The sequence below is a fragment of the Squalius cephalus genome, assembly GCF_949319135.1.
Source record: "Squalius cephalus genome assembly, chromosome: 1".
NCBI lineage: Eukaryota > Metazoa > Chordata > Actinopteri > Cypriniformes > Leuciscidae > Squalius > Squalius cephalus.
Genome location: NC_137122.1, coordinates 61,774,315 through 61,801,581, shown reverse-complemented (window position 1 = coordinate 61,801,581; position 27,267 = coordinate 61,774,315). Strand labels below are relative to the sequence as shown.

Genomic DNA, 27,267 nt, shown 5'->3' with positions numbered 1-27,267 from the left:
TAAATCCAGTGACACAACTAATGACACAATGCACTGACATTATTTAACTATTTCATTTAAATATTTTTTATGGTCAGAATAAAAAATCCCAGAATATAAAATAATTATGTTCAGGAAAATAGCAGTATTCATTTAAGTTGAGTGCATTTTGCTTGTTGTATGAATTAGACACTTTTATCACAATGCTGATTAACTTAGATAAAAGTTCTCTCAAAGTTACCAAAGTAACGTTGTGCCAACATGTCATTGATAAACGTTCTAAAAACGTTAGTATCAAAACATTATTCTTACTTGTTAGTGGAACGTTTTAAAAACGTTACTAAATTAAAACAAATAAACAACTTCAGAAACATAATTTGTATATACAGTGACACAATGCACTGAAATTTTTTTGGGGGGTTAAAATATTTATTCAAATATTATTATTAGTTTAGAAAAAAATCCCAGATATAAAATAATTATTTATTCAACAGGAAATAATTCAAAAAGTACAGTCAATTATAAATTTGGTTTTACCTCTAAAAAAAAAAAAAATTTTACTTTTGCAATTACAGTCAAAGAGAAAACGGAATGTGTTATGATAAACTGTAGTTTTATCTGATCATTCCCCACGTCCGAACGACCTATTACCTAAGATGGGCGTGGTTTTGCAGCGCACGGCACGACCCGTCAATCAAACACAGCGTCAGCGGGACAAGATGTCGGACACGGAGACGACAGCTTTTAGGTAAGTTGAATTTTGTGTGTTGTATGAATCAAATACTTGTATCAGTGCTAATTAACTTAGTTTTGCAGCAGTTGCTACTGTTTTAATAAAGTTAACTAGATCAACAGTTTGCATGAACTGTCTTGAGTAACGTAAACTGCTCCCGCAGTCCACAGAGCAGTTAACAACACTACACAAATATGTAGTTAAAACTGAAGAATAAACGGGAAATTACATTGATGTCTTTATTTAGATTCACCTTTTCCAGTGTCCTTGTTCGCCTTTTCAATATAGCTAAACTGATTTTAATTTGAACGCGTTCTTGAGATTCAAAAGTTAATCGGCTAACGTTAGCTCAATTAAGTTAGCTTAGCTAACTTATGGTCCGGGTATTTCCCCCTCCAGTTATCTGTTTCATGTGTCAAGTTCGTCATCTGAAATCTGTAACTTATTTGTAATTTTATCGTGTAAGTTGTCCACAGTGTTTGCAGTTTTACAGGTTATAACAAGCTCCTATGTGACATTTAAAAAGGAAGGATATCCCCAGGCTGTAATTACGCGTTTTAACAATCATCAGTATTGTAAATTGTGCTAATTTATAATATACAGTGTATGGAAGGCCATATTTTCAATTCCTCCAGGCAGCTATTTTTTTTTCTTTGTGCTCAAATTGCGTTAAAATTTGTATTTTTGGCTTGGTGCAGCAGTTGTACGCGCGAATTTCTATGGTAACCGGCGCCTCTGGCATTGCAGTGATGCAGAGCCATTGAAAGAGAGTTGCGCACAACTTTGATCTTGTGGTCACGTGGAATCTCAATCTTCATGTAGCTCTCAAAAGAGAGCCTAAGCCCCCCCCCCCCCCCCCCCTTTCGGTGGAATACCATGGGACCTTAATTTGGAAAAATATTGTATGGTAGCCAATGGCGAGAGACAACCACTGATCTATATAGATCAGTGAGACAACAAATTATATTCGCAGCAATTTTTGCTAAATATTAACGCTTAATATGCATTGATTACTACGAGGACCACATTAACTGCACTGTAAAAAATAAAATCGTAAAATAACGGTCAATGACTGTCAGCTGCGGCTGCCAAACAAAAACCGTAAAAATAAAGTAAAATATCCTAATTTAAATGAAGTGCAAAAAACGTTTACAGAAATTTTCCTTAAATGTTTTATAGAAAAACACTGTTATTTTACAGCTATTTCCTGAATTATTACGATCAAACACCTTCATTGTAAAAGAATCCCATAAAAAAACCGTCAAAGGACTGTCAGCAACGGCTGCCATACAAAAACCGTAAAATTAATGTAAAATATCCTAATTTAAATAAGTGCAAAATACTTTTACAGAAATCTTCATTAATCTTTTTTAACAGAAACACACAGTTATTTCACATATATTTTCAGATTTTTTTACTGAAAAACATGCAGTTAATTACATGCATGATTTGCTGTGACTATACGTCACTGCATTAGCAACACAGTTACTGTCTGTTAAATAAAGCAACATGCAGTATTTCATCAGTGTTTCTCTGCTCATCCTGGACTGAAGCTCAGGCTCTACTCTTCAACACAACGGTGACACACGAAACACACCATACAGAAACACTTTAAACCCCAACAGAACATTAAACACTAACAGATCTCTCAGGATATCAGCATCTTCACTTATTACAATCCAGACTTTATTTCTTTCATACTAACATTCTTATCGAGAATTAACAGAGGTTTAGAAGTTGAAGCTTTATTGAAAAGAATAAAGTTTGTGTCACCATGATGGAGATCGGTCTTTGCTTTAGTTTGGCTCTTGACCTTTGTTATTTTAACTTAAGTTTTTCTCTGGCTGCTTTAACTGTGTGTCTCTGATGCATATTTGTTATGGTGGGAACCCAAGAGAAACTCAGATGATGTTGGTCACTTTCTAGTGATAATAGTCATCATGTAATGTCCTGCTTCATTGATACCATCTGAAGAGTAATATGTGTTTTAACTTGTTAAATTTTAGTGGTTCATTTTGCATGATTAAACTGCTATAGAAGATCCTGCAGTGCTGTGATACTCAGATTTTATGAAGTCATTATACAGAAAATGTTTTGACAGGATCATATAGACTCACTCAGACATCAAGAATCAGCGTATGAATCACAACAATGGTGACAATGAAAAAAAATCTGACCTACTATAAAGTTACTTAAAGGCTTTGTTGGTTGTCACCATTGTTGAAATACACATGTTGATTCTTGATGTCTCTATATTACAAAAAAAAATAATAATAACCAGCTCACAACTTTTTCTGTATATTTTTTTTCAATTACAGATGGTTACAATACTGATGCCACAGTATTTCAAGGGTCATGTGATAAATTTGAACATTATCTAAAGATTTGTATAAAGTTAAAATCCATCTACATATTATGTAATCTAAGCTAGTATATTCAGAGACTTGACTGACATATCAGTGAATCAGATTATCATATGATGATTATAACATCACCATTAAATGATAAAGATCATCTGATATTTTCTCCAGCATTTAGTGCTATAATGTACATCAAATACACAGTTAAAGCAACCAGAGAAAACTAAAGCTAAATACTCAAGGGTCGTGAGCCCAACTAAAGCAGACACTGATCTCAATCAGGGTGACATCAAATTTATTTAAAAGTTTTTTACACTTTATTTAAATTAGCATATTTTACTTTAATTTTAGGGTTTTTGTTTGGCAGCCGCAGCTGCCAGTCATTTGACCCTTTTTTTACGATTTTCTTACAATTAAGGTATTTGACTATAATAATGCAGGAAATACCTGTGAAATAAGTGTTTTTTCGGTTTATTTAAATTAGAATATTTTACTTTAATTTTAAGGTTTTTGTTTGGCAGCCGCAGCTGCCAGTCATTTGACCCTTTTTTTAAGATTTTTTTTAAAATGAAGGTATATGATCGTGATTATTCAGGAAATGCCTGTAAAATAACAGTGTTTTTCAGTTTATTTAATTTAGGATGTTTTACAGTTTTTTGGGGGGCTGACAGTCATTTGACCATTTTATCATTCAACGGTTTTGTTTCTGTTAAATTACAGATTATATTTGTAATTTTACATACATTTTTATGTAATTTAAGAAAACAGAAAAAATACTGTATGAAAAATACAATCAATTTTCTGTATAAAAAATGTGAATTACTGTAATTTGTCATTAATGTCACAATACCTAAAATAACAGCTGAATTTTTATTTTACAGATATTATTTGTAATTTTACAGTGTTTTGAGTACAATTTAAAATGAAAGAAAATGATCGTCAAAAAATCAAAGTTATTTTCTGTAAAATTAGGATTTTTTTTTACAGTGTGGGGCATTTTATTCTGGGGAGTGATGGAGAGACAACATTAATGTTTTTCTTGAGTTTAACCCTCGTGTTTTCCTATATTATAATTGGGTCACACTCAAGTGACCAAACACCGTAAGTGTACCTTTTCATCAATTCAATAAATGTACTATATTTTAGTTCAATAATTATTTAATATTTTAATCTTTTTGTTGCTTAATGATATTTATGCAATAATTATGATCCATTAATGACCTTTTAAAATATTTTTGATTTAAGCAAAGTTATCATTAGATTGCAGTTTTGGGATGTGGCACGGTTCATTAATGCAATTTAAACTTTAAGAGTGCATTAAAATAGAAACAATGCAAAGTCCTTGAGCATGAAAAGCAATATAAATTTAGTAGCATCTGGCTCTGGGCTTAGGGACAAGAGCAGAGAGCTAGTCTCGTATCTTCATGTGTTCTCCCAATATTCCAAAGCAGATTAAACTTTTTGTAAATTGTCAGAAAATTTAATTAGATATTGTGCATGAGCAAGTACAGCATCCCAGTGCTTTTATACTAATCTCACCACACTTTAATACAACACTGTTTTATTTTCTCCCTGCAGTATCTCCGGAGATCCTCTCAGGGTCCAGTCCGATGCGCTGGAAGTGGAAGCTGATGTGATTGTGGATAATGTCATTTAAAATGTTTATGTTTTTTTTAGCTTGCTGATAGGTTAGGGTTAGGTAAAGAGGTTGTTTTAGTTTTGTTTCATGTTTCATTATTTTGAAGTTTAATCAGTTTGTTCTATGTTAGTCCAGGTTTATTTTCATGTTAATTTCATATTTCAATTTAACCCAAGTCGGTTTCAATTGTATCTGTATCTTGAAATAAACTACACTTTGGTTCACTTCAGCTCGTCTTCAATGGACTACATTACACATATTATAGACATGATTCATGGGTCTTTTTGATTTTAATTATCTTTCTAGATCTTTTGTCTTAATTTTTAAATTTGAAAGTTCTTAATAAGGTGCTTTTATAAAATGATTGTCATATATACATTATTTGCAAAAACATTGAGAATGTTTAAATGTTTAAACAAGTGAATGGAATGTTTTAAGAACGTTTTTCATAATCTTAGAAAAACATTAAGAGAACGTTTATATAACGGGAGAATTGAACGTTCTAATAACGTTCTTATAACCAAGGAAGAACGTTAATACAACGTTTATGTAACAAGATAATTGAACGTTCTAATAAGGTTTTGAATAATGTTCTCATAACCAAGCAATAACATTAATACAATGTTTTATAACAAGATAATTAAACGTTCTAATAACATTTTTAATAACGTTCTTATAACTAATAAATAACATTAATACAACGTCTAAAAATCTGGACGTTTTGAACGTTCCTAGAACATTCAGAAATAATGTTTTTATAACTTAATGGGAACGTTATGGAAACGTTCTTATAACCTAAGAATTGAACGTTCTAATAGCGTTTGAATAACGTTCTTATAACCAAGCAAGAACATTAATACAACGTTTATATAACAGGAGAATTGAACGTTCTAATAACGTTTTGAATAACGTTCTTATAACTAAGAAATAACGTTAATACAACGTCCAAAAAACTGGACGCTTTGAACGTTCCTAGAACATTCAGAAATAAAGTTTTTATAACTTAATGGGAACGTTATGGAAACGTTCTTATAACCTAAGAATTGAATGTTCCAATAACGTTTGAACAACGTTCTTATAACCAAGCAAGAACGTTAATACAACATTTATATAACAGGAGAATAGAACGTTCTAATAACGTTTTGAATAACGTTCTTATAACTAAGAAATAACGTTAATACAACATCCAAAAAACTGGACGCTTTGAACGTTCCTAGAACATTCAGAAATAACGTTTTTATAACTTAATGGGAACGTTATGGAAACGTTCTTATAACCTAAGAATTGAATGTTCCAATAACGTTTGAACAACGTTCTTATAACCAAGCAAGAACGTTAATACAACATTTATATAACAGGAGAATTGAACGTTCTAATAACGTTTTGAATAACGTTCTTATAACTAAGAAATAACGTTAATACAACGTCCAAAAAACTGGACGCTTTGAACGTTCCTAGAACATTCAGAAATAACGTTTTTATAACTTCATGGGAACGTTATGGAAACGTTCTTATAACCTAAGAATTGAATGTTCCAATAACGTTTGAACAACGTTCTTATTACCAAGCAAGAACGTTAATACAACGTTTATATAACAGGAGAATTGAACGTTCTAATAACGTTTTGAATAACGTTCTTATAACTAAGAAATAACGTTAATGCAACGTCTAAAAAACTGGACGCTTTGAACGTTTCTAGAACATTCAGAAATAACGTTTTTATAACTTAATGGGAACGTTATGGAAACGTTCTTATAACCTAAAATTGTTAGCTGGGTGTAGACCTTTTAATCTGCAATAAACACAGCTCATTATTTCCATTCACTCCCACCCCCTCCCTTCTGAGCTCCTTCCAAAGCCACGCCCCCAAAACACATGAACGCGCGATGCCAAGCGCTCAGGCTCAGCTGGAAGACGCATTTATTTACCTGAGACGAGTGGAGAGGAAGGAGCGCAGTGCATGCAGTGACATCATGTCAGAATCACATGTAATAAAACACCTAACTTTATCACTATAAATATAAACAAATAAGATGGCTTTTAGTACTCACTATCAAGCTAGCATATCGATACTGGTAAAGTTTCAAATATACTTTGTTTGATTTGGTAACGAGCTATATTTATAGGTAATGAGCTATATTTATAAGGCAAAGCTAAAAACAGTTTGCATTGATAAACGTTTTTCCATTACCATCAGTCAGAGGTGGGACAAAGTCATTGTTATGCAAGTCACAAGTAAGTCTCAAGTCTTTGCCCTCGAGTCCCGAGTCAAGTCGAGTCAAAGATGAGGCAAGTCCCGAGTCGAGTCAAAAGTCAAAGCCAACAAGTCTCAAGTCGAGTCCAAAGTCCTACCATTTTAGTTTCGAGTCATTTCAAGTCCTCTTACCACAGAAATAAAATTTATACAAATCATATATGTCTGTAAGATTTGTATTTATTTAAACCTCTTTTTATACAATGACAATCAAATACAGTAAAAAACTGAAAATTTAATTTTCACAAAAAATGCTTGTATTTCAACAGCATATTGCACTAGAACAATGCACAGCATGCAGCTTCAGTCCTGTATTGTATTGACCTCATATTGCAAAACAGTTTAACTTTCAAATAGACATGGGTCGTTTTAGCCTAAACCTTTTTAAACATGTCATCAATAAAATCCTCACTCCTCAAAATTATCACTTCTGAAAAACTGGACCAATCTGATAATATAATTGGAATGCCTCCATGACTGGTGTGTATGAGAGAGAGCGAGAGAGAGAGAGAGAGAGAGAGAGAGAGAGAGAGAGAGAGAAAGAAGACAGTTTAAAAGAGACAGGCGTCTATTGGGGACTCGGCTATTATTTGAAGTTTTACGGTACATCCGATAAGGTGCTTAGCATTTGTTCAAAACTTACCTTTCTTTGTGTAACTTCATGCAACTTCAAATTGAAACTCGTTTTTTGTCGACTACCTCGTAATTTTTATAGCCAAACGAAACTACCTTCGGTATCATTTTGCCAACTGGCGCGTTGTTGCTTGTTGCGCTTCATTGGTTGTCTTGCAATGTGCCTGCTTACGCCGTTTCACACATACTCCGTGTGCAGTGCGTATGCGGTGCAAGACCAGCACGCGCAATAGTGCTTTCACATATGCTGCGTTTGCAGTGCGTGATCCGCGGCTGTACCACAAATGCATACTCACTATTTGTATTTCAAATCCAGAAGTTATTAGCAACTTTTATTCAAAAAAAGTTTTGTCAGCATTGCGATTCTCTTTGTACACACGTATACACTCTTTAATAGACGTATTCACGTTTAAATACAATTTAAACAACGTATTATTTAATGCATTACTCTTATATAATTATATATTAAGTTGCTCAAGCAAGTTGTAAAATATTTAACCATGTAGGCCTAAATATTAAAATCGCATAGCCTACATTTTAAATTAAAACTTAAAATTGACAAAAACAGCAGACTCATACTCTTTCTTTTGCATAATTTAAATCTTTATACAATAAATCTTGCATGTCACAAAGAACTTGTTTTTCCACCTCCACGAATGAGACGAGTGTTCATTATGTTGCCTTGTTGAAATATGTATTTTCCCTTGATTTCCCCCGGTCTTAACGTCTCAGCATTGCGATTCTCTTTGTACACATATACACTCTAATAGACGTATGCACGTTTAAACACAATTTAAACAACGTAGGCCTATTATTCAATGCATTACTTCTACTTATATTAAGTTCCTAAAGCAAGTGGTCAAATATTTAACCATGTAGGCTACTTATATAAAAAACAGCCGACTCTCATGCCTTTTCTTTTATATTTAAATTAATACAATAAATCTCGCATGTCACAAGGAACATGTTTTTCCACCTCCACGAATGAGACGAGTGTCGTTCATTATGTCGCCTTGTTGACCCTGGTCTTAAAGTGAAAATAGTATTTAATTAAATACATTTATGGTGAGATTACTACATTTTATTTAATTAATCGCATTTAAGGTGAAATTACTAAATTTTTAGGTCAATCTGTAGCAAGTCTTCTCGAGTCAAAAGGCGCAAGTCCAAGTGAAGTCACGAGTCATTGATGTTAAAGTCCAAGTCGAGTTGCAAGTCTTTGTACATTTTGTCGAGTCGAGTCTGAAGTCATCAAATTCGAGTCTGACTCGAGTCCAAGTCACATGACTCGAGTCCACACCTCTGCCATCAGTTACACTGCGATGAAGGTGAATTTCGTGTTAGATTCATAACATATACGGTGTTTTGCATGTAAGAGTTTCCATGATGAAAGCATTGTTGACTCTGATGAGGACTAACGTTACACTCCGGTGACAAGTACCGCATCGTCGGTTCGAGGACAGGTCCGGGGTCGAGGGCGAAGCAGAGGAGGTCGTTCAAGAGTGAGGGCAACCAGGGTCCGAGGAAGTCGTTTTTGCCTCGTTTGCCTACGCTGACTGCATATGCAGGTGCTTTGAATTTTGAATGCTCTTTCTCTGCCATAATTTTACTCTTCGTAGGTTCCGCGCATCTCTTGCACTCCTCAAATCAAACGGGTGCGCGCGCATATGGGCAGATCTTGTAGCAACAGGGGTGGTAGCCATGGTTGCGAGAGTGAGTGACAGTCGCCCAAACCAATCGTTTCGTCCCGAATGGAAATAATGAGCTGTGTTTATTGCAGATTAAAAGGTCTACAGTCACTCGATTTTTATACTCTTTTTCAGAGCACTTACATTTTAATTATGTATTGGTATATAAAGACAGTTTAAACAAATTTGAAAAAAAGTTTTTTATAAAAATCCTACCTACCCTACCTTTAACACCTTACCCTAACCTAACAGTCTACTTACAGTCTACTAATACTGTTATGAGAGTTAGTTGACATGTAGTTGTGATTTACTTATAGTTAGTAGAACGTCTAAAGGCACTTTTCCACTGCGTGGTTCGGCTCGGCACGACTGGGCTCAGCTCGGCTCTCATTATTTTTGGCTCGGTTTGCTTTTCCACTGCACTTTAGCAGCGCTTCGGTGATCATGGGCACCGATCTCATGGTCAAGCACCCACAGAAAAATACGAGATATATTATAATGATTTTAACCAATAAAAAATCTATTACAGTTTTCAGACACGATTATCTTCACCTTTTTATAGTTTATTTGAGGCCATGTCTATGGCGTTATTTTAATGACAAATGTCGAGAGCGCATCCAAGTAATGCGCAAGCACAAATCTCTCAACTCGCAGGCAGATCTCCTTCACTCTCGCACAGAACTGGACGCTCAGGCTCTTTTCTGCACTCGCTCAGACATTACATGTTCATGCTCAAACTCAAAATCTCTACTTTCTCTAGAATAGTTTTCTCTCCTGGATTTAATGTTGCCAGAAGCTTTCAACCACCAGACTTTCACGATTGACTGCCAAAATAACACGTGTACCTCCCATCACATAGAGCCTCTTTCACCTAGCTATCATCATATAGAGACTGTGTCTGTTCCCCGAATTTGGAAATCCAAAAAATGTTTAAACCTATCTAAGGTTAAAAATTTAATTGATGTTCAACAAATAAAAAACAGCTATAATACAGATGAGCAAATGCTAAAGCTTGGGTTGCTGAATATTCGATCGCTTACTTCAAAAGCACTCATTGTTAATGATATGATTTCAGATAATAACCTAGATGTGCTGTGTTTGACAGAAACCTGGCTAAAACCAAACGATTACATTACTTTAAATGAGTCCACCCCGCAAGATTACTGTTATAAACATGAACCTCGTCTTAAACGCAAAGGGGGTGGTGTTGCTGTAATTTATAGTAATATTTTCAAAACCACTAAGAAATCAAGTTTCGAATATAATTCTTTTGAAGTGTTAGTGCTTAATGTAAAAATATATAGTATAAATGATAAATCACGTTTGAGATTTGTGCTGGCTACTGTATACAGGCCACCAGGGCACCATACAGACTTTATTAAAGAATTTGCGGACTTTCTATCAGAGTTAGTATTGGCTGCAGGTAAAGTACTAATTGTTGGTGATTTTAATATACACATCGATAATGAAAAAGATGCATTGGGTTTGGCATTTAAAGACATTGTAAACTCAATTGGAGTTAGAAAACACGTGTCAGGACCTACTCATCGTCGTAATCATACTCTAGATCTAATATTATCACATGGAATAGATGTTGATGCCGTTGAAATTCTGCAGCAGAGCGATGACATCTCAGATCATTATCTAGTCTCGTGTAAATTACATTTAGCCAAGGCTGCAAAGCCGACTCCGTGTTACAAATATGTTAGACCTATCACTTCTGCCACTAAAGATTGCTTTATTAATAATCTTCCTGATCAGTTTCATCATTTTAGCATCCCGGATAGCTTAGAAAAACTTGATATTGCAACAGAAACTTTTAACTCTCTCTTTTCCAGCACTTCAGACACAGTTGCTCCTTTGCGCTTAAAGAAGATTAAAGAAAATAATCCAACACCGTGGTACAACGAGCACACTCGGGCCCTTAAGAGAGCAGCCAGAAAAATGGAGCGCAACTGGAAGAAAACAAAACTAGAGGTATTTCGCATTTCATGGAAAGAGAGCTCGATTGCTTACAGAGAGGCTTTAAAAGCTGCTAGATCTGCTTATTTTTCAAACCTATAAGAAGAAAATAAACATAATCCTAGGTATTTATTTGAAACAGTTGCTAAACTAACGAAAAAGAAAGCTTCAAACACAGAAGGTTCCAAGCAGCACAGCAGTAATGACTTTATGAACTTCTTCACTTATAAGATTAATAATATCAGGGATAAAATTATAACTATGCAACCATCTACTACAGTATCGCATCAGGCAGTGCATTGTAGTCTTCCTGTGGAAAAATTTGATTCATTCGTTGCTATAGGAGAGGAAGAATTTACTAAACTCGTTAAATCATCTAAATCTACAACATGTATGTTAGACCCTATACCGACTAAGCTACTGAAAGAGATGCTTCCAGAGGTCATAGATCCTCTTCTTAATATCATTCATTCGTCTTTGTCTCTAGGATATGTACCAAAAAACTTTAAGCTGGCTATGATTAAACCGCTTGTTAAAAAAATGCAACCTGATCCTTCAGAATTAGTCAATTACAGGCCGATCTCGAATCTACCTTTTCTGTAAAAGATACTAGAAAAGGCAGTATCTTCACAACTATGTTCCTTTCTAGAAAGAAATGATATCTGCGAGGATTTTCAGTCAGGTTTTAGACCATACCATAGTACTGAGACTGCTCTCGTTAGAGTAACAAATGATTTGCTCTTATCATCCGATCGTGGTTGTGTCTCTCTATTAGTGTTACTCGATCTTAGTGCTGCGTTTGACACCATTGACCACAACATTCTTTTAAATAGACTAGAAAACTATGTTGGAATTAGTGGAATTGCACTAGCATGGTTTAAATCATACTTATCTGACCGTTATCAGTTTGTAGCAGTAAATGAAGAGATGTCTTATCAATCACAAGTTCAGTATGGCGTACCACAAGGCTCAGTACTAGGACCGTTGCTGTTCACTCTGTACATGCTACCATTAGGAAATATCATTAGGAAACATGGAATTAGCTTCCACTGTTATGCCGACGATACTCAGCTCTATATTTCTTCAAAACCTAACGAAACTTACCAATTCACTAAATTAACAGAATGCATAGCTGATATAAAAAATTGGATGACTCGTAATTTCCTACTTCTAAATTCTGAAAAAACAGAGATTCTAATTATTGGACAAAAAACTTCCTCACGTAATAACCTAGAATACTGTCTAACACTTGATGGCTGCTCTGTTAAGTCTTCGTCGTCGGTTAGGAACCTGGGTGTGCTCTTTGATACCAATCTTTCATTTGAAAGTCACGTGTCTAGTATCTGTAAAACCGCATTTTTCCATCTTAAAAATATATCTAAATTACGTCATATGCTCTCATTGACAAATGCGGAACAATTAGTTCATGCGTTCATGACATCAAGGCTAGATTATTGTAATGCTCTACTGGGTGGTTGCCCTGCACGCTTAATAAACAAACTACAGCTAGTTCAAAACGCAGCAGCTCGAGTTCTTACCAGAACCAGAAAGTATGACCATATTAGCCCGGTTCTGTCAAAACTGCACTGGCTCCCTATTAAACATCGCATCAGTTTTAAAATATTGCTGATCACTTACAAAGCACTAAATGGTTTAGCTCCGCAGTACTTGAGCGAGCTCTTAATGCATTATAGTCCGTCACGTCTATTGCGATCTCAAAATTCCGGCCAGTTGATAATACCTAGAATATCAAAATCAACTGCTGGCGGTAGATCCTTTTCCTATTTAGCACCAAAACTTTGGAACAGCCTTCCTACCATTGTCCGGGAAGCAGACACACTCTGTCAGTTTAAATCTAGATTAAAGACACATCTCTTTGACATAGCGTTCACATAATACATTATAGACTTCTATAATTCAATATTAGGCTGCATAGATTAGGTCAGCTGGAACCGGGAACACTTCCCATAAATCCTGATGTACTTGTTACATCATGAGAAGAATGGCATCTACGCTAATTTTAGTGTCTTTTTTTATCCCAAGGTTTTCCCGCAGCCTGCCGGATCCAGGCCATATCCAGATCTGATGAAGGACCTTCGCCTGGACCCGATGTCAACGCAGTGCTGAAGTGCCAACTAGTCTCTCCCTATGGAGGATCCCTTTCCCACTCTACAGATAAAGCGTCGTCGGGAAAACTCAATTTGCGTATCTACCCCGAATTGATAAAATAAAATAAAATTCTGAATCAAAACTATAAGGAAACACCAGTAATTTGTTTAGGCTTGGTTTTTAGGGAATTCCAAACCTGCACACATATATTCAAACGCACATAACTATAGAACCAATTCTTAATGCGCATCTGAACGCCATCAGCGTTTCTCACAGGTTCGCGTTTAAAGTCTGTGTAGAGAGAATGGTGTCGTCTTGGCGGCCCTAATTTAAAAACAAATGATCGTTGCGACGGAAGTGAATCAATCAAAACTAACTTTAGCTGGAAAATAACTTTATTAAAGAACCGCTATAAAGCCAAAACAATCTTACGTTAAATTATACATTTATCTCTGTAAAGCTGCTTTGAGACAATCTACATTGTTAAAAGCGCTATATAAATGAAGATGACTTGACCTTTCAATTGTAAAGAAATTACGGATTCACCTTTATTTCATGAGATAGCATTTTCAAGCTGACTTTAGTCAGCCACACTGTTAACCCTTGCTGTAAAAAAAGGCCAAATTCTGACAGTATCATACCATTTTCCATTAAAACAGTAATATACCGTAGAAAACAAAAGTAGCCTACAGGAATATACTGTAAATTAACAGTAATTAAATCGGCACTCAGAGGCTGTTCTCACAATCACACCCTATACCCTCATTACCTATTCTCTACATTAGTTCACTAATATAGTCCACTTGAATGAAAAGAAGTGAGTGAATTGAGACACTGATGAACACCTGATAAGCAGAATCACTGAAGGACAGAGAAAAAAGAACAGAAAAAAAGAGAAACACAAAAACTACAACTGATGTCCAGCCAAGAACTACAACTGACTTCCAGTTTACAAACCAGTTTAACATTATTTCTTTCATACATGTACAAAAGTTCTTGTTGAGAATTAACAGAGATGTAGTTAATAATAAAGTTTGTAGTCACCATGATGGAGATCAGTATTTGCTTAAGTTGGTCTCTTGTCCCTTAACGTTATGTAAAACGTTCTGGCTGCTGTAATAGTGAGTTTATAAAGCACATTTGTTATGGCAAGAAAAAGTCAAGAGAAAATTGATCAGGTATTAATGGCTGATGTGATAATGTCATAATCGTCCTGGACATGTCTGATTCTCTGGTCTTATTCTGTATATGAGTTTTGAATTTATGGGTATTTCATATTTATCTGATAATCTACAACATGAAATCCAGCAATATTTCTTTAACCAGGTTTACTGAAGAATATTGAAATTGTATAGTGCATTCAAACATTTTTTTAACTCCTGCTTGATTCAGGCACACACAGAGATCAACAATCAGCATATGAATCTCAACAATGGTGACAATCAAAAGTTTCATGTCGCAATGCATGCTGGGTTCCAGGATAGTATAAAACTCCCAGCATGCACTTCTGCATGAATAAAAAATTTAAAAAAAAAAATTGCCACCATTGTTGAGATTCATGTGCTAAACTGTGATATCTCTGTGTTTCTACAAGACAGCATAGCTTTGGTTTTTTTTGGTTATGCATGATGTGTTAAAAAAATTTGTCATTGTAATGTGTTGCTGTGGTTTCACAGTGGTGCTAATGTAACACTTTTGATTGAGGACTAAACCCTGAATGAGTGAGAATTAATTCCTCAAGTCACCATAATCAACATAACCACAATCATTCACTAACTCTGTGTGTGCACAAGTGTGACTTGCAAAAACACAGCTCAAGCAGCAAAAGAAACACTAATGTCTTAGCATCAGCATTCCAACTAAAGCAAGCACTGATCTCTATAATGGTAACTTCAAACCAAACATTTTCAATGAAAAATCTCAATAACAACTTCTGTAGATGTATGACAGAAATAAAGTCATACTGGTAAATAATAAGTGTAATAAATAATGTGTAATTGCTGGAAGTCAGTTGTAATTCTTGTGTTTCTCTATTTTCTGTTCTTGTGTTCCTCTTTCCTTCAGTGATTCTGCTTGTTAACATCAAATGTTCATCACTAATGCTCAACAATCACTTATTCACTTAATTATCTGTGGGGTTGAAAGGGTTAACAGTGTAAGATAAAAAGACACACCCACAAAATGTATTTTAACAGTAATAAACTGTAAGTTATTAAACAGGTTTATACTGGCAACACTGTTGCCAGTAGTTTACTGTAAATCTTGTTTTTTGGGTCACCATTGTGCAGAAGAGTAGAGCCTGTGCTTCAGTCCAGGAGAAGATCTACAAACATTGATGATATGTTACATGTTGCTTTATTTAACAGGTGGTGACTGTGTAGTTGCTGGTCCAGTGGAAATCTTTTTACATTCAATAGTGTTTTAGTGGTCTCAAATGAAAGAACTTCACAGTAATACTTTTCTCACATTATTTATACATTTTAGTTAATACATTTAAATGACAGCTGGTCAATTTAAGGCAGTCGGCTTCTGCAAGTGTAATTAGTTAAATCGAGTTTTAGTTTAGTACAATTTTACAGTAACATATTGTAGATTACAGTAAAGAACTGTACAATTACAACAGTGTTGCCAGTATTTTACTGTAAAAAAAACTGGTAAGGTCTAACTGACGAAATAACACCTGTACCTTTCAATTGTAAAGAAATTACGGATTCACCTTTATTTCATGAGATGAAATAATGATTTTATGATGAAAGCTGATTTTAGTCAGCCAGTTCTCAAGTTATTTTATTATTTAATAGTTATTTTTGAGTTAAGTGCTTATTGTAAATAGGTATTTATTTAATTATTTTTTTAGTGAACCGCTACGGATCATCAGATATCAGCGAGAGCGCGACTCACGACAACACTCATGGAGAGAATGTGCTTTTGTTTGGTTGGTAACATAGGCGTAACTTGCGGGTGGGACATGTCCTCACCACTTTTTGTGTATGGAGTGTGGGCACCGGCAGAAACATAAATCGGTGCCTATGGGTGGGATTATAGACTGATCGTTATAGTTGTGCCGCCACCTAGTCTACTGGCCACGATACACACATTTCTTTTTTCAGGTTGCGTGAGACGGTCGTTTAAAGCAAGTCGTTTAAAAAGGTTGTGCGGACAAATAATCCTGTGGTGGCGGTTGCTGACTATTTAAATCTGGCGGGTTTGGTGTCTCGTGTCGCAAATTCAATGACGCTACAGTGAAGATCCTCTCTGACCAAATTAGTGATCTGCAGTGTTTACACGTCACATTTTAGTCTCGGTACGGCCCGCCTGAAACCTCAACCGAGGTGGTACTAAAAAAGTACCAGGTATTAGGAACTTTACACAGTGGAAACCCCCCAAAAGTGGGCCGTACTGAGCCGTATATCATGCAGTGGAAAAGCACCATAAAGTGGGCCGTCGAAATAAAGTGTAACTATACACTTGACATGACTTGCGCATGTTGCTTAAAGGAAAATCGTCTCGGTTACGTATGTAACCCTCGTTCCCTGAGTAGGGAACGGAGACGTTACGTCGGATGACGACGAATGGGGTTTCGCTTAGAAAGCCTATCATCTTCGAGTATATAAAACGAGCCAATGGCAATGAAATGCCATGGGTTTGCGGAATTTGCATAGCGTATCTCCGCCCCACGCAGGGGGTATATAAGGAAGTGCGCGAGCAACATGCAGATATGTCTTCGCTGAGGAGCCGAGACTGAACTCAGGCGTTCCAGCGGTACAGCGGAAGTGGCAGGGAGACGTAACGTCTCCGTTCCCTACTCAGGGAACGAGGGTTACATACGTAACCGAGACGTTCCCTTTCGTTGTCACTCCGAGTTACGTCGGATGACGACAAATGGGGTTCCCAGTGTAATCACGCCACCTCTCGACTGTCTTCCAGTGCCCTGCGTAAGTCTGAGCTCCCTGTCGTGAGACTGGCACGGACGAAGGACTCCTACTTAACACAGGAATACCAAGGTACACTGGGAAGCATATCCAGTGGAAATATGCAATCATGCCCAGCCCGAAGGGGGGGACTTAAGAATACACATATGACCCGAAGGAACTGCATATGGAGAATCACTGGGGTGTCCAGCCGCAGGTGGAATATTTCAACCCCAGGGGTGGCAAGGTGGCTTGCCAAGGGAAAGACACATGCTCAGAGAGGCTTACAGTGGAATACACATGTGGGGGTCGCCCGGAGGGGAACCATGCACATGGAGGCACCTAGCCAAGCGCGAAAGCTGCCAATGGCATAACTCTGGCGCTGACGTCGTCAGTGCTGGAGGAGACTCAGGGCTTATTAGGCTCACCTGAGGAAATATCGCACGTATCCCGTCCGTGGAGAGGAATGGCGAGCAAGCGAAGACACCTGAGCAGAATCTAGCACCGGCTAGTTGAAGCGAGTACATGAGAAGAAACTGGCTCTACTCGGAGATTGTAGAATCTCGCGAATGTGTTAGGTGTCGCCCAGCCTGCAGCTCTGCAGATGTCTGTTAGCGAGGCGCCATGTGCTAGAGCCCAAGAGGATGCCACACTCCGAGTGGAGTGGGCCGTCACACCAAGGGGGCATGGTCGACCTTGCTGCTGGTAAGCCAAAGCAATGGCGTCCACTATCCAGTGAGACAACCTTTGCTTGGAGAGAGCCTTTCCCTTCAGCTTCCCACCATAACAGACAAAGAGCTGGTCTGAGGTCCTGAAACACTGCGTTCTGTCAACATAAGCACGAAGGGCGCGTACTGGACAGAGCAGTGCCAAGGCTGGGTCAGCCTCCTCCAAGGGCAGCGCTTGCAGGTTCACCACCTGATCTCGAAAGGGTGTGGTGGGAACCTTGGGCACATATCCAGGCCGGGGTCTCAGGATCACGTGAGAGTTAGCCGGCCCGAATTCCAGGCACGCTTCGTCAACCGAAAATGCCTGCAGGTCCCCTACCCTCTTGATGGAGGCCAATGCAACCAGGAGCGCTGTCTTCATTGACAGGAACTTAAGCTCCACTGATTGCAGAGGCTCAAAGGGAGCACTCTGCAGGGCAGTTAAAACCACTGAGAGGTCCCAAGAGGGTACGAGGGGAGGACGAGGAGGATGTAGTCTCCTGGCTCCCCTCAGGAACCTGACGATCAGGTCGTGCTTTCCCAAGGACTTACCATCAACTGCGTCGTGATGTGCGGCAATGGCGGCAACATACACTTTCAGGGTGGAGGGAGACAGCCTTCGCTCCAACCCTTCTTGCAGGAAGGAAAGCACGACACTGATGGGGCATTTCGGGGGTTCTAGATTTTTAGAAGAACACCAGTTGACGAAGAGGTTCCACTTCAACGCATAGACCTGTCTTGTGGACGAAACTCTAGCGGAAGTGATGGTAGCCACCACCGCTGGTGGTAGGGTACTCAACCTACCTCGTCCCGTCCAGAAGCCACACGTGGAGGTTCCATAGATCGGGACGAGGGTGCCATAAGGTGCCCCGTCCCTGAGAAAGCAGGTCCTTCCTCAGGGGAATAGGCCAGGGAGGTGCTGTCGCGAGGAGTACTAGTTCTGGGAACCAGGTGTGGTTGTGCCAATACGGGGCAACCAAAATCACCTGCTCCTCGTCCTCCCTGATCTTGCGCAAGGTCTGCACAAGAAGGCTCACTGGGGGAAACGCATACTTGCGTAGGCCCCGCGGCCAGCTGTGCGCCAGTGCATCCGTGCTGAGCGTGCCCTCAGTCAGGGAATAATACAGGGCGCAGTGGGACGAGTCGTGGGAGGCAAACAGGTCTACCTGTGCGTCCCCGAACCATTGTGAAGCGGACTCCCCTGAAGCGGGGAGGAGACCGCACGAACTGAATCGCGTAGCCGAGCCTGATGGTCCTCGCGACCCAGCGGGACAGACCGGGAAGCTCTAACCAGGCTCCCATAAACTGAACCAGCGGGGTCATACGGACCACAGACGTACCGTCGGTGGTGCAGCGAGGCGGAATGACCGGCCCAGGCGTGGGTGGCATAGCGGCCCGGTGCGGGGGCACGGTCATTAGCCGCGTCCTGCCAGAGGAGGCCAGGGGAGGACCAGCGTCCCACGGGGGCGTGCTCTGGCAGGGGTCTGGCGACAGAGGGGGATGAGAGGAGCGTGGCCCGTGGGCGGCGTGTTTGCTGTCATCCACAGCCTCTTGGGGCTCAGAGAAAGAGCATCAGTTCTTTTGTAGAGATTCTGCCCCAGCCCTCCAGCGGGGGAAGGAGTGGTCCTGCTACCAGCTCCTGAAGAACTGAGCCCTAACTCCAAGCTGCCTGTCTCAGGTTTGTGCTGCTCAGCCAGGTGTTAGCCGGCTAAGGGGCAGAGACAGGCGGTGCCAGCCTCCAGCGATCTCCTTGTGCTCAGGCCAGTGAAGGCTCGAGGGAGGAGCGGTGCAGTGTCAGTGCAGAAGCCTCAGTCTGCTTCTGGATTGATCGAAGACTGTTGGGCGCAGTCCTCAACCACCCCGCCGACCAGGCTGCCCGCCTCAGGTGCTGCTTAGGCTGGCGTGGCAGTCTAAGGGGCGGAGACGGGCAGCGCCGCCCTCCTGCGGTTTCCTCCTGCTCAGGTCCGGTGAAGGCCCGAGGGGAGCAGCCGCATAGAGGGGGGCTTGGCGGGAAGCAGACAGAGGAGGCCGCACGGATGGATGACCATCGGTGCCGGACCCGAGTCTGCTTCAGGTGGTCGAAGCCACACCGCCAAAGAGCCCAGCCCGGGACATGGGGAAGTTGGGAAAATTAATTCTCAGACCGCCCCACATCAACCTGGCTAAGCCCATGTCTGGACAACATTAGTGGGCATCACCTGACCCAGGATCACGCAGGTACCGATGTCGCCTGAGCGAGGTCAGTAGTGTGCGTGGCGGAACAACCAGGCCCGGCATGGGAGGCATAGCGTCCCAGGATGGGGGCGTGGTTAGAGTTTCCGCGTTCTGTCAGGGTTGGCCAGGGAAGGACTAGCGTTCCACTGCAGCCGGTTCAGACAGAACTCCCGGGACAGCACTGCATCGAAGGCGCAGGCGACACACAGCACTGTACGACTGTGTCACGATAGTGACAGAACATACAGTTCATGTGGCCCGAGGAAAGACTCGTCGGTTGTTGTGCCACACCGTAACCCTCAGACCACCCTGGCCACCAGCCAAAGTATCCCCTCTCGAGGAGGAGATAAATTGGGGTGTGGCAGAGGGGACTCTACTCACAGAGAGATCATTGAGTCTCGATCTATAAACATCGCGATGGTCATGTTCCCGCAATGAAAACATGACTCATCCACGAGCGCTGCCAAACGTGATTAAGCCCAACACGCGAAACAGCGCTCGCGACCGTTAGGCAGATGCGCACACACATCCAGAAAACAGAAATACACAGGCGAACCGTCTTTAAAAAGACGTGCCGCGTGCAGCTCTTTTAGAGATTGGAAAAGCTCAACAGAGTGCCGAAACGCCCAGGGAGAAAACACACTCACTGTCGGCAGATCACTGCACAGACCAGCAGCAGGAAATGCGATCTCGCTGGAATCCGCCGTCACACCAACACTCTGAAGAGCCGCTCGTCTCGAAGAGATTTGAGATGACATTCAAAAGGCTTGTGGAGTGAAGTATTGAACTTGGCTCCGAAGCGAAAACATATCTGCATGTTGCTCGCGCACTTCCTTAAATACCCCCTGCGTGGGGCGGAGATACGCTATGCAAATTCCGCAGACCTATGGCATTTCATTGCCATTGGCTCGTTTTATATACTCGAAGATGATAGGCTTTCTAAGCGAAACCCCATTCGTCGTCATCCGACGTAACTCGGAGTGACAACGAAAGGGAATCTGGGTTCAGTAAAATTGAAGTTCAATCAACATTGGTGAGATAATGTTCATTACCACAAAAATGCATTTATACTCTTCACTCTTTACTTTACAAAAAAAAACTAGGGCTGTCAAAAGATTAATCGCAATTATTCGCATCCAAAATAAAAGTTTGTGTTTACATAATATATGTGTGTGTACTGTGTATAATTATTTTGTATATATCAATACACACACATGCTTGTATATATTTAAGAAAAATGTGTTATTTATATATATAAAAAAATTATATTTATATATAATATAAATGATATATAAATATATACAGTATATGTATGCAAATATTTCTTAAATATATACATGCATGTGTGTGTATTTATATATACAAAATAATTATACACAGTACACACACATATATTATGTAAACACAAACTTTTATTTTGGATGCGATTAATCGCGATTAATCTTTTGACAGCCCTAAAAAAAACAAAAACAAAAAAACACTTCACTTGTAAAGTGCCTCACCGTAACCTCGATTTTGCTTTTTGCAAAGAAAAAGAGTGACGGATCAAGAGTAATATTTGCTTTATGCTGAAATATAATTGAGTATGTTTGGATTTGGTAGACGGTAATTTTTCTGAGAAGTTTGAGAACCTCTGATGTTGGTTTTTAGGAGTGACAACTTCTTATTGGAGTATTTTGCAAATATTTTCCAGTTGCCGTTTCTCCTTTAGTCGAACTGACCTTCCTAGTCCTAAGCTTTAATGTCAGAGGTCATACAGATGATTTTCAGCAGGCATCTGAAAGTTTAACTGGTTACGGCCCTCACAAGCACACTCAAGAGAGTTTTTCATGGTTTCTTATAGAAATGAAAATAATATAACTGCGTAAAGTTTACTAATTAAAAGTTGAGCAGAATGAAACCATTAATGCTGTTCAATGGTTTCTGAGTTTAGTGGGTACCAGTTATGAAGAGCTCATTTCAGCTACAGTATAAGCAGCTCAATAAAACATAGTGTTGTTTTTCAGCTCAAGTCAGTTCAATGTTGATTCAATTCAGTTCAATAACTGTTCAATAGTTCAGTTCTGTGCCGCACCCAGTCTGAGAACCACTGACTTACAATAATTAACCTTGTATTAGTTTTTTCTGAAGTATTGATAATTGTGAAATTTCACTGACATTTAAAATGACTCATATCATGAAATAAGACTTTGATCATTTCACCCACCTATAATCATGTTAAATAACCGTGATTTCAATATTGAGCAAAATAATCGTGATTATGATTTTTGTAATCAAGCAGCCCTAATAATACAATTAGAAACATTCTACAAACCCTCTGCACACAAAAGTATCATTTCTAATTTATAATTACATACAGAGCATTAAATCTATGTATTAAAGTAAAATTGTGTAAAATTAAACATGCATTTATTAACGGTGAATTAGTCAATTCATTGTTATAAGCTGACTTTAAATGTTGTTTATTTTTGTCAGATATAGTTATTTTTTATTGAGGAGTAAGAATCATAACTACTATTTGTGTCAGTCATTGATGTTTATTTAAAATTTTGAAGAGTTACTTTAGAATATTTCAACTGGAACGGACCACTAGTGGAAAATTAAAACCCTTCAAGTTTTTAAATCACCAAATGGAGTTTGAATGTCACCTAGCGGCCATATCGGCTACTGCGCCTAAAACTCCCAGAGCATATTGATAGTTTGAGACAAATTTGAAAGACAACTTGGTTGGATTTACCGCTTTGACTTGCAGTTTTAGGGTGACCAGGCACAGGTTTTATATTAATAGAAAATAGAAATAAATGTAAAGCAGCGCATTAAGTTCAGCATCCATTTAAGTTTGGATATGTAATTTTCCAGTCTATGTTTAAGAATAGGGTCGCCAGGTAAGAGGCGAATGAGGCTAACTAGTTATCTGGATTCCAAGACTATCATCTATAAATATATTCAGTTTAGATACATATATTATATAGCCTTTTTACCCTTTATTTTAACAACTATTTGTGCACCCATACACACACTTGTGTTTGTGTGTGTTATTGCCAGTGTTGTAGTTTTTAGGGGCAACAAATATAATATAATATAATATAATATAATATAATATAATATAATATAATATAATATAATATAATATAATATAATATATCTCGTCTAGGGCGCCAGAAGAATATGGACCGGCCCTGAACTTCATGTTACTCACACAGGGTCAGAGGTCACAGCAGGTCCATCACTGAGATTAGGGGGAATCAACATGGAGTTGTTACTTTTCATGGACACACAGCTGGATCCTGAAGATGGTCCATTACTGAGATCAAGGGGCTCAGGCATGGATCTGTTACTCTTCATAGACACACAGCTGGATACTGGAGATGCTGCTCTCTGAGTGTGAACAGACGCCTCCTACTCTCTCTCCTTACACACACTCATTTTACAGGAAGTTTGCTCCATCTCTTCCTCCTTTATGAGACTTTTCAGACCTGTATGTGGACACAGAAAACATGCACAAAACACAAATTAATTTTGACACATTTTATTTATGGCATTTCATTCACTTAATAACATTAACAGTTTTTCTCCAGTTACTGTAAATAATGTTGGTTTGTAGAGCAACATGTCGGCCACACTTTCACACACAGCATCCTCGTGTAAACACTGGATTCACCTTCACTTTAATGACACTGCTGAACTCTTGCAGGTGTTTTTCACAATCCGTTTAGTCGTCTCGCATTAAGCAAAGCAACACTCCACCACTTATTCACCTTTTTTCCTACATTTAGATAGGAGGGCAAATGCGTTTTTGTCTCAGTGCATGCATTGTTTTAGTTTGACAGGGTCGGCGCTAGCTTAGCTTAGCTTAGCTTAATGAATGGAATCCTTTGTTGCCAGCTATTATGTCCTGAGTAAAAGTGATTTAGTGATTAAATGGTAAAATTAGATTTTCTCCTTTGGTGATTCTGCTTGTTAACATCATTTAACCATTCAATAATGGTCAATCATCACACAATTAATAACTTAATTTTCTCATTAATTTTAACACTATTCAGTGTTCATTTAACACTCATATTTGAACACTTTAACCCTTTGAGTGTGGAGTCAAATAAACTCCCAAGAGTTATCTTGCTGTGTAGATAACATTCTCTAAAAAATCCTCAAAATGTAACATTTAAAATGTTCTTGCTTTGTTAACACGTCACATTACAAGAACGTTTTATAAAATACATTCTGTCATCTCAGGCCTCAATGATATCCTCCAAACATTTTGCGAACGTTGATTTGATAATGTTCCTCCTTTGTTATTATGGAACATTGTATAATCTTTTATCTCAACAACATTCCTAAAACATCCTCAAAATGTTGCAGTTAAAACGTTATATCTTAGTTTACATTTAACCTTATAGAAACATTATTTGAAATGAGAAAACATCCTTTGAACATTAAATTCAAATGTTTTCTTTAAAATATTAACCAACCCACTAAACACACTAAACAGTGTGTGTGTGTGTGTGTGTGTGTGTGTGTGTGTGTGTGTGTGTGTTCCACAGCAAGCCGACCCCGTCTTCTTCCATATTTCCACAAACAAACTTTTGTCGACGGACGTCAGGGCTGGACTGGGACAAAAAATCGGCCCGGGCATTTTGGCCCAGACCGGCCCACTATATGATCATAAACCCATCTTTGCACGCCCTTAATTATATGCATACCAACTCCAATTCATTAAAACCACTAATGCCATGTAATGAGTGAGTATAGGAACGAGTGAGAGTTAACAGATGAAATAAGTAAAAATTTGACATTTAATAATACAGTTGAACTATACTACACAGCGGTGAATCCTAAAACAAGCTGTAAGCTGCATTGGCATAGCAATACCAGTGTTTCTTACAGGATTTTTGTTAAAACTATGGTGGTGGGACCTCGGTCCTTCTAGGGGGGTTCGGGGGCAATTTTGTGCATTTTAATGTTAAATTCATCAATCTGGTGCACTTTGAGAGTTCAAAATTAAAAGCTCCAACCCATATTCAGCAAATTAAACAAAGAAAAACTCAAACCTCTTTTAGTTACAGTGTCTATTTACATTACACCTACTACATAATAATAGTTATAATATTAATCCAATGACAGTAATAGCCATATTTTGTAAAACAAATGCACTAAAAAATAAAGGAAACTTTCATAATTAGTGTTGTACCAATTTTACTTGAAAGAGATAAGCACATGATCTTTTATTTTGACGCAAACTGCATCAGCTTTTATTTTGGCGGAAAACATGGTTTACAAACGCGTCTCATTAAATTTCTAGTGAATTGCGGTAATCGTCAACTATGCAGATGTGGAAATAATCTGTAACTGGGTCATATGGGTTCCTACACTCATGACATAGCCTAATAAGTGTTTTGAAAGTAGTTCTGCTTACCGCAGGCTCTACACTTTCTCATCTCTCTCCTGATCCTCCTCACTATCATCATCTGCCACAGGAGCTGATGAAGGTCAGAAAACATATATTTTGACACAGTAACAGTGTCTGCTTTAAGGGCCTGTTTCTATTTTTTCACGCTATTTCTCTGCACATTCCTTGCGTTTCTTCTCCATCTATTTTGACAGATACACACTGACACTGCACGCTCGCTCACTCGTTTAAAGTTGTGATTGGGCCAGCCCAGTGTCAATCAAGAAAAGAGCCAATGGGCCGCTGATCTACGTGTTTCATGGGCTGGTCTGTCAGAAAAAAAAAAAAAACTAACACTGACTTTTTTTGACCAATGCATTACACTGGCACAAACCCAGCGCCGCCAATTAAGCAAAACAAACCAAAACGAATGGGCCGCCGATGTACAAATTTTATGGGCCGTTAAAAAATAAAAAATAATAATAATAAAAAGTATGTATGAGTATGAGATGTATCGGCCCAAAAAGCACGTCGGCCCACCGGGAAAATGGCCAGTCCAGCCATGACGGACGTCAACATTAGACGTGCGGAACACGCAGAAAAAAAACGTTGCGTGGCGTCACAAAACAACCCCTTCAATGGACCGAATTTGGACGTCCAAAAATTACATGCAAATGACGTCACATTGCGCAGTGGGACACTTGTAGGGAATGTTAGCCAAAGTTCTGAGAACGTTCCCTGCTAGCTGGGAATACACCTATTGTGATGCAAGATTTTTTATACATCCCCCCAATCCCCCTCCATAATTCTCAAGCTAAACTCAAAAGTTGGCAGCCCTGCACGTAGCCTATAGATTATAAAAATAATTAAAATCAAATATTTCAACATTAAACTAATATTCTCCTATTAAAAGAAAAAAGTAAGAGCAAGTTTAACCATTTTCAGCCATTTTATGAGTGTTACAGTTGACGTGTCCTGAAGTAAGCCTAGATATTACGAAAGCAACTTCCCACTTTATCATGTGTTTGAGTTTGAGTTCGTCAAATACTCTATCGATATTACAGCTATGAAAAGTTTAACGAACTTACTGTCACATGTGAAGCGAGTGCTGATTTTCTATCTTCCGAAATGGCGTCTTTACAGTGCACAGAATGCAGTGCACATTCCCCTTTCCCCATACACACAGGAGTCAGTTTTCCCACCCGCATGCTTCTAATAGACTCACTGTCTATGAATAGACCCCGTGCACTAGCACATAAGCAGGAGGTGGGAAAACTGACTCCTGTGTGTATGGGGAAAGGGGAGGGACAGAGGGAACAGGCAAGACACACTCCTATGTTTAAATAACATATAGAAAATATCTGCTTGACAACTTATTATGAGCTGGGAACAAGCCCAAATAAGCAACTACACTTCAGAAACAAGCCCAAAAAAACACGACCCGCGACTATTAATATTTGTAAGCGACTTTACAGAAAAACAAGCCCAAAGTCCATAGTAGGAAGAAAAAAAAATACTATGGAAGTCAATGGTTATAGTTAACTTTTTGGTTGTTGATATTCTTCAAAATATCTTCCTTTGTGTTCAGCAGAAGAAAGAAATTCATACAGGTCTGAAACATCTTGAGGGTGAGTAAATGATGACAGAATTTTCATTTTGAAGTGAACTATGTGTGGTATTTTTTTTATTTCT

The 27,267-nt window shown here is 38.7% G+C and overlaps 1 protein-coding gene across 2 annotated transcripts in view; it reads right to left on the bottom strand.

The window, feature by feature from the left end:
* Positions 1 to 26,836, bottom strand: part of LOC307171271 (protein NLRC3-like) — a 231,247-nt gene extending 204,411 nt beyond the window's left edge. Inside the window, exons 1-2 of one of the 2 annotated variants that reach the window (XM_079892779.1) lie at positions 26,664 to 26,836; positions 23,389 to 23,665 (exon numbers count right to left, since the gene is read on the bottom strand). In XM_079892779.1, the coding sequence (XP_079748905.1) occupies positions 23,389 to 23,534 (146 nt within the window). In that variant the 5' untranslated portion in view covers positions 23,535 to 23,665; positions 26,664 to 26,836. The remainder of the gene's footprint in view (positions 1 to 23,388; positions 23,666 to 26,663) is intronic. The other variant, XM_079892778.1, reaches the window with a different exon arrangement.
* Between the last annotated feature and the right edge of the window lie 431 nt (positions 26,837 to 27,267).